Below are 12,044 nucleotides of genomic sequence, written 5' to 3' on the forward strand. Positions count from 1 at the left end.
AGAGAGAGAGAGAGAGAGAGAGAGAGAGAGAGAGAGAGAGAGAGAGAGAGAGAGGAAAGCAAGCTAAGAGTGACTGTTGGTGTATTGGATGTGAGATCTGCTTAGAGAGGCATGGAAGCAGAGCTGTGAAAGGCTATTCAGGAATCAGGGAAACAGACTCCCTTCTCGAGGGATAATATTTCCAGTGATCTGAGAGGTTGATACCATTGGGCTCCCCTCAGAAGAGACAGAGACAAAAATAAAGACTCGAGGGTCCAAGCTTAAGTCTTGAGAGGCCATGGAGCCACTCTTTAATACTTGTGGTTTGGTGCTGGCCAGAAGGGCACTGGGACATTAGGAAATAGGATGGCGCATTTATTTATTTGTTTGTTTGTTTGTTTATGCAGAAAAACAAAGGCATTTACTTGCTATATGAGGGTCGTGGCCCTGGAGGCTCCTCTCTGCTCATTGAGGCGTTATCAAACAGTGGTCCCAAGTGCCATCTGGATATTAAATATATCCTGAACAAGAATGGGTAAGTGTGTGTATATGGAGAAAGGGGGAGAATGAAGGGGACAGCACCTTTAGGTTCCAGTTCTATGTAGCAAATGCCATTGGTCCTCAGCAATATTTCAGGTTCTAAGAACACTTCTTCCTTAGTGGAATCCAGTATAACTGATTTTTCCTTCATGTCTTTTGAATGAGATTGGATCCCAAAGATATAGTCACTGGGTCTAAGAGAGATCTTTTCCCCATTATTCCATCTGTAGCTATAGAACGGCCTTGTCTTCAAATGCTCCACCAGGACAGGGATCTTAATGGAACAGGAAACAATGAGTGAAGTTGTATCCTACTGATGCCAGTGAGGGCAGAAAATAGGAGGTGGAGGTGCTCTTGGAAGTCACCTTACCCAGCACCAACTGCATCTTCGTCATGAAGAGAGTTGCTGGGTGTCTTTGGGTACTCCAGTGGCCTGATGGGTTAGGGGATAGGGTTAAGATGCAGTGCTGTGTAGAGTTGGGCTTCTAAAATCATCCATGCATTCTTGCCTGTCCCCTCTCCTATCAGGGGAATGATGGCTGAAGGAGCACGCCACTTTTTTGACAAAAAAGGAGTGGTTGTTGTTGGAGTGGAGGACAGAGAGAAGAAAGCTGTGAACCTAGAGCGCGCCCTAGAACTGGCTATTGAAGCAGGAGCCGAGGATGTGAAGGAAGCCGAAGACGAAGAAGAAAAGAACCTTTTTAAAGTGAGTCCGAGGGCTGGTGAGATGGCTCAGTGCATCCAGGGGCTTGCTTCCAAGCTGACAACCTGAAGCATTTGTGTTTGATGGGATTCCAAGGGGTCTCTAATAGATACCTAACGGTATGCTTCTCTGTGTGTCAGAATACAGGTAAAGCACAGAATTCACAAATTGTACAGTGTTACTAAGTGAACATCAGAGGATAGGGCCTATTCTTGTGCGTTGGTAAGAGGAATTCTGAGCATTGGAAACTATGAGCTTAAAGGCCAGTAATGCTACAGTGCAGGTTGCTCCACTCAGGATTGTGCAAAGGTCTGTCTGGGTCGTGGCATTACTTCCTGACTTCTCACCTGCACACTTCTTTTATCTCTAGTTCATTTGTGATGTTTCTTCACTACATCAAGTGAGAAAAAAACTGGACTCCCTGGGCCTGTGTCCTGTATCCTGTTCGATGGAGTTCATCCCTCACTCCAAGGTGCAGCTGGCTGAACCTGAGCTGGAGCAGGCTGTTCACCTCATCCAGGCTCTTAACAACTATGAGGATGTGATTCACGTTTATGACAATATTGAATAAGCAGACTCGACTAGACTTGTCTCCGGCTCTTTCCTAGGCCAGCACGAGCTTCTGCAGCAATCTCGGAGACTGCAACAGGTGGAAGCCTATTAGAGACCTGCTGCAATGGCTTACAGCCTTGGGAAAGGGGGACTCAGCTCTGTTGGTATCACAGGGCCATCTGGAATACAAGGTGAGACTGGCCAGCTGGTCTGACTCTGATCCCAGGTGACAGGCTCTTGTGAAGAGTCTTAAGTGTCCTGTGGTACCGTAGAGTGGCAAATGACCTTCAGTAATAACAGTAGTGACTTTTGGATGCTTTGCTGCTGGTTTGACTCTTGAGGTGTCCTGATTTGTGTCCAGTTTTTGAGCCTCTGGACTAACTGACACTCAAGTCCACATGCTTACTTCTCTACTTTCATACTAAGATTGTCTTTTTCCTTTTCTTTCTGTTGTGGAATAGACACATGGCTGTTCTTGTGGTTGAATGCTGGTCTAACGACCTAGCCTTTTCACTTGTTCATGCAGCTAATGTTTCTTGAACGCCTTACTTTACAGGAATTGTGCTTTTCTAGGGAGCAGGCAGTTCAGCTGGTGCTTCTGTCCTGCTCTAAGATGTAAGACCTCAAATGGAAGACACAGGGAGGTACCCATGGCGCTGTTCCAGGGTGTCATGGATTACATTCATTATCTTTGTTCTCTTCATGTGGTTCTGTTCCCCTTTTGAGAGCTTAAGCTTTAGTGTCAGTAGAAAATCAGGTGTCAAGGAAAAAGACCTCCTCAGGCTCTACTTTGATTAACCCCTGTGTTGTGACATTGATAACAGCAGTAGGGGTTGCTTTTCTGTAAGGGCTTATACTAACTTAGGTTTGAAAGCTTGAGGGTCTCAGAAGGCCAGTTTTGGCTCCTGTTCTAATGATACCAAATAACAGGAATGACAGTAACTAGAGGGGAAACAGGCAAAGGGAAGACTGATGGGCTGGGCCAGAGCCTGGCCTTTGTACCTTCACCAAAGAAAGTCTAGCAGTGCTGACTGCTGTGTTGTGGCATGTCAGACACACTGAGTGTGGGGTGGCTCTTGAATCCAGGTCACCTGCCGATGTATAAGTTATTCAAGCCAGTTCTGAGCTCAGAGTAATCTTTCCTGAAGGAACCTTAGATAAATAAGTGTGGAAAAGACCTAAATCTGTAAAAGATAACTTCTGCTTCTGAGAAAAGACAGCTGGAAAGCCAAGGTTAGGGAAACAATATCAACAAACCCCAACAACACCCAAACCAACACCAACAGAACAACCCAAGATCACACCTAAGCAGATGCCCTGACGCCTCATATTAAAGGCGTGTACTAGCCAGGGCTTTCTAGCTTTGTTGGGCTAAATCATAAGTACGGACTAGCACATTGTCTGAATGGGGTAACTTGGTGTTGATTAACTGCTTTACAATAGATGTGATACTGTTGTGTTATTTGACTTTTACCAACTAACCTATAAAACAGAGCAAGGGGCTGGGAAATGGCTTGGCAAGTGAAGTGTTTGCCCCGCAACTGTGAGAACCTGAGTGTGAATCCAGAGAAGCCACCTAAAGGCTAGACACAGTGTGCCTCTGTAATTCTACAGTGTTCCTGTGGGAGAGTGGGAGCTAGGACAGGAGAGTCCCCTGAAGCTTGGGAGCTGGATAGCTTGGCCTTCATAGCAGCAAAACCAAAGAGACCCTGTCTCAAACAAGGTAGAAGGTGAGCACTCCCCCCGAGTCCTCTGACTTCCACGCACGCCACGGCACACGCATGCCCAGAGACCGTGTCTCAAACAAGGTAGAAGGTGAGTACTCCACCCGAGTCCTCTGACCTCCACACACATGCCATGGCACATGCGTGCCCACACTTATACACACAAACATACTGACATATCATGTACACCCGTGTATACACATACATATGCAAAAATACTAAAACTAATTATTATATATAAATTATCTTATACCTAGGGCTGGAGAGATGGCTCTCTTTTTTTTTTCTTCTGATCTCCTATAACATTCACATATACATGATATAAACACATATACATACATATACACACATACACAGTTAATTTGAAAAAGAGATAATAAATATCTTTGAAAAAGACCCTCAAATTATCTTCTTCCAAACAAAGGAGACTGGGTCTAATATGGCGTCTTATGTTGATAAGACCTTGTTTATAATATAGCCCTGTTTTAGAAATGTTGAATATAAACTAAGTTGAAGGAATATGATCGTTTCTAACCTGAGAAACCTTCAGGGAACTTGGCTACTCATGTGAACATGCCCCTTCCAATCTAGAAGAGTCCCTCAATGTGACTTGTTGAGGAGCCAGTTTGCTTGCTACACTGGGGCCTGCTTTAGGCGCCTGTGAGAATGACTCTGCACTGACCCCTGGCGGCCGACTGGTGCCCCTCCATGCTCCTGCTGTTAACAAGGAAAAGCAGAAATGGGCTGACTTGAACCTTTCCCATTATGTATGGATCCAGTTGAGCCCATAAAATATAAAGATAGTCATATCCATAAAATATAACAAGAAACTGCTGTGAAGATTCATAGTAAAGACATTTAAGAAGGGAAATTTTTAGTTTAGTGATAACATTCTGTCTGATTCTCATCATTATAAAGGTGAATTTTGTAACAATAGCATCTGTGTTTCAGGGAAGAAATCTTAGAGTTCTCTTTGTTATTTCTGCTTTGAAATTTCACTTAGAGATCATGAAGTGAGTGTTCAGGACTCTCAGAGCAATAATAAAAAATTGGGAATGAGAAGACAAAGGTATGGCCCTGACATTCACTGGAAACAGTTACCTTTCTAAGCATACTTTATATCAGGCTGGCTATGGTGACACACACCTGCCACACAAGTGCAGGCAGGCAGGAGTAGGAGGACTGTTGAGAGTTTAACCTGGTCTACATACAGAGTTCCAGGACAGCCAGGGCTACATAGTAAGACCTTGCCTCAACAAAACAAAAATCAAACAAAAATATTTTATGTCATAAAATGTTTACAATGTGGTATTATGTAAAGATTCAAAATTACATGTATGTTGGGCTAGGGTGTAGCTCAGTAGCAGGCATGTGCTTAGCATGTGTGAGATCCCCTGAGTACAGGCTCTAGTATATGTACTAGATATAGTACAACTTAAGTTTTGAAATATTTATTCAATAATACTATTTTTTTTTTTTAGCATGGTCCTTTTTTTTTTCTTTTTAGATTTATTTATTTATTTAATTTATATGAGTACACTATAGCTGTCATCAGATATACCAGAAGAGGGCATCAGATCCCATTACAAATGGTTGTGAGCCACCCATGTGGTTGCTGGGAATTGAACTCAGGAAGAGCAATCAGTGCTCTTAACCACTGAGCCATCTCTCCAGCCCCAACAATACTATCCTTATTAGTTCTTTTCTTTCTTTTTCTTTTTCTTTTTCTTCCCCCCCCCCTCCACCCCTTTGAAACAAGGTCTCATGTAATCTAGGTTAGTTTCAGGTTTGTTCTGTGGTCAACCTGGCTTTGAACTCCTGGCCCTCTTCCCTTTACGTTCCAAGAGATTACATGGCATTTAAGAAGGAAATTTTTATCTTTTGTTTTATGGCTAAGAGGAAATTTGTCAGAATTTCAGAAATGGCAATTGTAGAGTGATATCACTGATTTTTTTTTATTTTGCTTTGTTTTGGGGTTTTATTTTAATTAGTGAGTTAGTCTTACACTGTAGCCTAGGCTAGCCTGAAGCTTGCTGTAGGCCTTGCACTCATAGCCATTCTCCTGCTTTACCCTCTCCTGAGATTACTGTAGCTGTGGCTCACCATGCCTGCTAGTGTTACTGAGTTTTTCTTTCTAGAATCTTGTTATTTTTATCAGGGGAAGTTTTTGTTTATTTTTTTTCCAGAGGTAGAGATCCAACTGAGGGTCTCATATTCACTAGGCTCTGCTACTGAACTACATCCCTGGCCCAAGGAGAGATATAAGGAACAAACTAACAAATGTATGCTGGGTGTGGCCCTGTATACCAGGTATTCCAACTTCCAAGGCTAGACAGAGGGTTAAGACAAGAGAAAACAAATCCATTAACCAAAACTAAAGCCAAAAACTAAAAAAAAATCTTACTCGAATTATTGCCCAACTAGGAGACCAACAACATTTGGAAGTCTGGGTGTAGTTTGTGTGTGTGTGTTTTAAACAACAACAACAACAACAACACACAGGGTCTCACTGTATAGCCTAGTCATGTGGAAGATACTGGGCTTGAACTTGCTCCTGCTTCTGTGTCTGGAGTGCTGACTGCATGGGTGAGCCATCATGCCTGGCTCTGATGAACCTTGAAGTGATTTGGATGACTTACATCATTTTATCTTTGATCATTGTCTTAGTAATACAAAGTTAATTCACTGCCTTGAAGCCATACTAGGGTTATATTCAAGTGTCCTTCTGGTAAGATGGAAATATTTGTGACAGGCTCTGTCACAACTTTGACTAGTATATGTGTACATGTTAGGATCAAACCTAACCTACGACTTTGCTAAGCAAAGGCTATAGACACCACCGAGCTCTATCTCCAGCCCCATTTTTATTTTCTGAGACAGGGTATCACTGAGCTGCCCACACTGGCCTTGAATTTGTGATCCTGCTACCCCAGACTCCCAAGTGGATGGGGTTATAGCCTGTGGTAGCCGGCCTGGCTTACCTTGACTTTTACCAGAACTGCTGCTGTGGGGCTGTGGATGTAGTTCAGATGATGCCTGAAGCCCCTGACATGATCCCTACCTAGCATCATGTGAACGGAATATGGTAAAGCATATGTATAATCTTAGCACTTGGGAGGGGGGAAATGAAAAGCAGTGTTCTTGTGTGCACGAGGCCCTGGTGTACTCAGAATAATGGTGAAGGCTCTGGTTCCAGTCAACTGTGGAAATACTACAATGCTGTTGGGTTACTAAAAAAAAAAAAAAAAAAAGGTGTTCCTGTGTGTGTGTGTGTGTGTGTGTGTGTGTGTATGTGTGTATGTCTCACCAACCAGCCAGTGAATAGTTTTCTATGTCATCTTCAGGAATACCATGCACCTTTAAAACAGAATCTCTCCTTTTTCTGGAGTTGACCAGTTAGTTTAACTGGCTGGTCAGTGAACTCCAGGTCCTCTCGTTTCACCAGTCCCAGTGCTCAGGTTGTAAGAGCATGCGCCCACCCACAAGGGGACCATCCCCCTTGTTCACTAATTGAGAAAATGCCTTACATCTGGATCTCATGGAGGCATTTCCCCAACTGAAGCTCCTTTCTCTGTGATAACTCCAGCTTGTGTCAAGTTGACACACAGCTAGCCAGTACAGGGATAGAGAGATGTTTTCAGGTAAGAGTGTTTGGTTCCCTGAATCCACACTGGGCATGGCTCACAACTACCTATACCTTTCTCCAAGGGAGTATGATAAACCCTTCTGGTTTCCTTAGGCACCCCCCCTCCACACACACAAAGTAAAATAAGATTTTAAAATAAATAAAAATAATGTTTTTATCATAAGCAGAAGATACAAGAAAGAATACAGTTAAAAATGCTACCCATAAAAGCCGGGCGTGGTGGCGCACGCCTTTAATCCCAGCACTCGGGAGGCAGAGGCAGGCGGATTTCTGAGTTCGAGGCCAGCCTGGTCTACAGAGTGAGTTCCAGGACAGCCAGGGCTACACAGAGAAACCCTATCTTGAAAAACCAAAAAAAAAAAAAAAAAAAAAAGTGCTACCTATTCATTCAGTGGCTGGACAGAATGAAGTCAAACTAGTTTGGTGATTACCACAGCGTTCATGTCTGCCGGGCCCACTGGCTCTTTCTTTTCCTAGAGCTTCTACAGAGGAGTCCATAAGAACTCTAAAGAATACCTAGGAGTCGGAGCCTCGGGACTTCGGAGCTTTATTGTATGCTTTCCTACAAAATTCAAAGAAAAATAACTTGGGTTGGGGAGAAAGGTCAGTCGGTCAGTGTGTGCTTGCTTGGCAAGCTCGGGAACCTGAGTGTACTTGCCAGAGTCCATGAAAAACTGCCCGGCAGGGGGTGTGTGTGGCATTTTAGATTACCTGCTGAACCAATTAATTTAATGTATCATCAAGGAATAATACCCATATTTCATAGGTCTTAAAAAATATTGGTATTTTCTTCTAAATAAAAGTAGTATTCATTTTAAACTCACACTGGTATAAATTTATCCCAAAGAGTACTTTGCAAGTAAGCAAAGGTAAAGAAAATTCATTGTAACCTCTTTTCTAAGTAGACATCCAAATAGCCACTGATAGAATGGTTAAACAGGTTATGATATAATAATATAATAAAATAGTATATACCCACAAACAAGAATAAAGAGTCTTCCTCTACAATACCAAAAAGATCCAAGATACCCTATAATGTATGTGTGTGTGTGTGTGTGTGTGTGTGCCAGATTATATAGGGTAACTTATAATTTGAAAGATATATTTTATTATTTTTAATTATTTTATATATGTAGGGGTCAGGGACCTGTGTGGTGGTGTTGGAGGTAGCTTGTGTGGACATATGCATTTGTGTAGAGATGTAAGATGACCTTGGGTCCCACCTTGGCTGAGGCAGGATCTTTTTGATGTGTACTGCTGTGTGTACACTCCAGGCTAGCTGGCCACAAGTTTCTAGGGATACTCCTGTATCTCTCTCCCATCTCTCGTAGGAGCACTGGGATTACCGACTGGGCACTACCACATAGGGTTTCACCTGGGCTCTGCAGATTCAAACTCAGGTCCTTGCATTTGCACTGTACCCACTGAGCCATCTCTCCTGCACTCAACACTTCCTATTGCCAAACAGCAGTGTAGGAACCCTCAAGTTAGGTACTATCAACACCTCCACTCCGGAAGAGTTGAGTATTAAAGAGGTTAAATTCTTGCTCAAGACTGGCAGAGCCAAAATTTGTATCCTAGGCCACACTGGCTTCAAATTCAGGGGATGTTCCTGTTTAGTCTTCCCAGTGCTCAGACTGTACACATAGACCACCATTCCCAGTTACCAACTTAAAATAAGTAGGAGGATTGTCTTAGTCAGGATTTCTTCTATTCCTGCACAAACATCATGACCAAGAAGCAAGTTGGGGAGGAAAGGGCTTATTTAGCTTACACTTCCACACTGCTGTTCATCACCAAGGAAGTCAGGACTGGAACTCAAGCAGGTCAGGAAGCAGGAGATGGTGCAAAGGCCATCGAGGGATGTTCCTTACTTCCAGTCAACTGTGGAAATACTACAATGCTGTTGGATTACGTATGTGTGTGTGTGTGTGTGTGTGTGTGTGTGTGTCTGAATTAAAAGAATTTTCATGAAACAGGTGATAGGTTTACTGGTATTTTTCTTTTGTAAACCAAATCTATTGATCTCTCCCCTAAGAGAATCTGTCCATTGTTTATTGTTCCTGCTGTGTCCCATTGGCACCATGCACTTGAAAGAAAAGAATGAAAGTGTGCAGCTACTATGTAATAGGGCTGCCAGATAGGGCCAGCACTTTCTTGGGCCGTGGCACTGGGAGTAGGTGTGGCTCAGATACCCACAGGCATGTGGTCACTGTAAAACTAAGAGAAGGTATGGCCCAGCAAGGAAACCTCACAGTGTTAAGAAAGAAGAGAAAGCAACCCACAAAGGGAGAGAGAATGCATAACTAAGGGCGAATTTGTGGACACTACATTCAGTTACTAGTGTCCCCACTTGACATCACACACACACACACACACACACACACACACACACACACTTAGCTATTTTGAGTCAGAGTGTCATGCTATGCTATATGGTCCTAACGAGTAGGTCTTGTAATACAGTCTAGGGCCTGGGTTTCAACTTAAGGCAATCTTCTTTTGCTTCCTGAGTACTAGGATTACAGGCATGTATGCACCACCACACCCAGCAGGCATTTCAAATGTACTGAAGAGATGGTAGGCATGCCAGTTTGAAGGACAGCTTCTTCCTTGCTCACCTGTGGCCCCTACCCCCAGTGCTGAGGGAGCAGACCCAGGTTCTTGCACATTCCAGGTGAGCCCTTTACTACTGAGCTACATCCCCTTCCTGACAGCTTCGGTTTTTCTGCTTATTTTACAAAATGCACCTACATTAGAGTAGAACAAGTGCTCTTGGAGCATAGCAAAGGCCTTCCTTCGCCCAGCTTGAGAGGGAGTGGTGGAGAACTAAGAGGACTTCATTTTCCCAAGAAGGAATGAGACTGGGAGCAGAAATGGAGAACATTCACTACAGAGAACATAGTACACATAGGACTGTGTAGGGAGGGAGACAGGGCGGAGGCTGTCTTAGTTTTGGTTTTACAGCTGTGAACAGACACCATGACCACGGTAACTCTTATAAGGACAATATTTAATTGGGGTTGGCTTACAGATTCAGAGTTTCAGTCCATTATCATCAAGGCAGGAACATGGCAGCATCCAGGCAGGCATGTTGCAGGAGAAGCTGAGAGTTCCACATCTTCATCTAAAGGCTGCTAACAGAATACTGCTTCCAGGCAGCTAGGATGAGGGTCTTATTGCCCACATCCACAGTGACACATCTACTCCAACAAGGCCACACCTTCTAAGAGTGCCACTCCCTGGGCCGAGCATATGCACACCATCACAGAGGAATGGATTGAAAAGTTGAGGTTGGGGCTGGTGAGATGGCTCAGTGGGTAAGATCACCCGACTGCTCTTCCAAAGGTCCAGAGTTCAAATCCCAGCAACCACATGGTGGCTCACAACCATCCNTAACAAGATCTGACGCCCTCTTCTGGAGTNTNTNAAGACAGCTACAGTGTACTTACACATAATAAAAAAAAAAAAAAAAAAAAAAAAAAAAAGAAAAGTTGAGGTTGATGATCTGAGCGAGAATACTTTGTTACCTGTACTGGCTGGTTTGTCTCAACTTGACACAGCTGGAGTTATCACAGAGAAAGGAGCTTCAGTTGGGGCAATGCCTCCATGAGACCCAGCTGTGGGGTATTTTCTCAATTAGTGATCAAGGGGGAGGTCCCCTTATGGGTGGGACCATCTCTGGGCTGGTAGTCTTGGATTCTATAAGAGAGCAGGTTGAGCAAGCCAGGGGAGGCAAGCCAGTAAAGAACATCCCTCCATGGCCTCTGCATCAGCTGCTCCCTGACCTGCTTGAGTTCCAGTTCTGCATCCTTTGGTGATCAACAGCAGTATGGAAATGTAAACCGAATAAACCTTTTCCTCCCCAAACTGCTTCTTGGTCATGATGTTTGTACAGGAATAGAAACCCTGACTAAGACATTACCTCATTCACGTTTGATTCTTTTTTAAAAAGAAAATTATTGGTATACGTGTGTGCCTGGCTTATCTATGTGTATGATAACATGCATGCATGGTACCTGTGGAGTTGAGATGAGGGCCCACCCCCTGGAGCTGGATTTACAGGCAACTGTGAGCTGACCAATGCGGGTGATAGTAACTGAACCTGGGCTCTCTGCACGAGCAACAAGCACTCTTTACTGCTAAGCTCTCTCTCTCTCCAGCCCCTATTTGACTCATCTTAAAACTGATGGGTTATATTTGTAAATAGGGTTCTCTAGGATCATGTGTCTGATAGAACGTCTGTGGTGTGAATACACTTTAAGTAAAAGAAGTAAGAGATTTTGATGGTTTGAACTGGGCTATCGAAGCAAGGGTGAAAGAGAGGCAGAAGGATTGGAGACCTGATCACTCGGTGTCTTCCTTGGGGAACTGATGATGAACAGAGGAAATAGGAACAGTGGAGGAAAGCGATGGGTTCAGTTTGGACCTGTAGAATGTGAGGTGCCTGTGGAATGCTCAGGAGTGGTGCCTCCGGAGCTTAGAACCAAGACCTGCCTGAGCTGCAATCCTCAGCACACAGGGTAACTGCAGCATGGACATGTTTGACTTCAGTGGCTGAGGGACCAACAGTGGGGATTGAATTCACAAAGACGGCATCGGAAGGAAAGGTAGAAGGAGGAGGAAGCTTACTTAGCTCAGTCTTTGGAGAGGTCAAGTGAGATTACATGGCTGGGATCTAGTAAATGGCTGGTGTTTTTCTCTATTTTTCCTCACCAGAAAAAAAAAAGATTATTCTATTTCAGGCACTTCAGTAAATTAGGGACTTTTATTTATTTATTTAGAGACAGGGTTTCTCTGTGTAGCCCTGACTGTCCTGGAACTCACTCTGTAGACCAGGCTGGCCTTGAACTCAGAAATCTGCCTGCCTCTGCCTCCCGAGTGCTGGGATTAAAGGTGT

General features: G+C 43.8%; 1 protein-coding gene across 1 annotated transcript in view; it reads left to right on the forward strand.

Annotated features, from left to right (window-relative positions):
* The window catches only part of LOC110332180 (translational activator of cytochrome c oxidase 1), an 8,889-nt gene extending 6,362 nt beyond the window's left edge, over positions 1-2,527 (forward strand). Inside the window, exons 3-5 of the mRNA XM_021213257.2 lie at positions 387-514; positions 1,048-1,225; positions 1,593-2,527. Coding sequence (XP_021068916.1) covers positions 387-514; positions 1,048-1,225; positions 1,593-1,793 — 507 coding nt within the window. The 3' untranslated portion in view covers positions 1,794-2,527. The remainder of the gene's footprint in view (positions 1-386; positions 515-1,047; positions 1,226-1,592) is intronic.
* Positions 2,528-12,044: the final 9,517 nt, after the last annotated feature.

This window comes from Mus pahari, chromosome 14 (genome assembly GCF_900095145.1).
Source record: "Mus pahari chromosome 14, PAHARI_EIJ_v1.1, whole genome shotgun sequence".
NCBI lineage: Eukaryota > Metazoa > Chordata > Mammalia > Rodentia > Muridae > Mus > Mus pahari.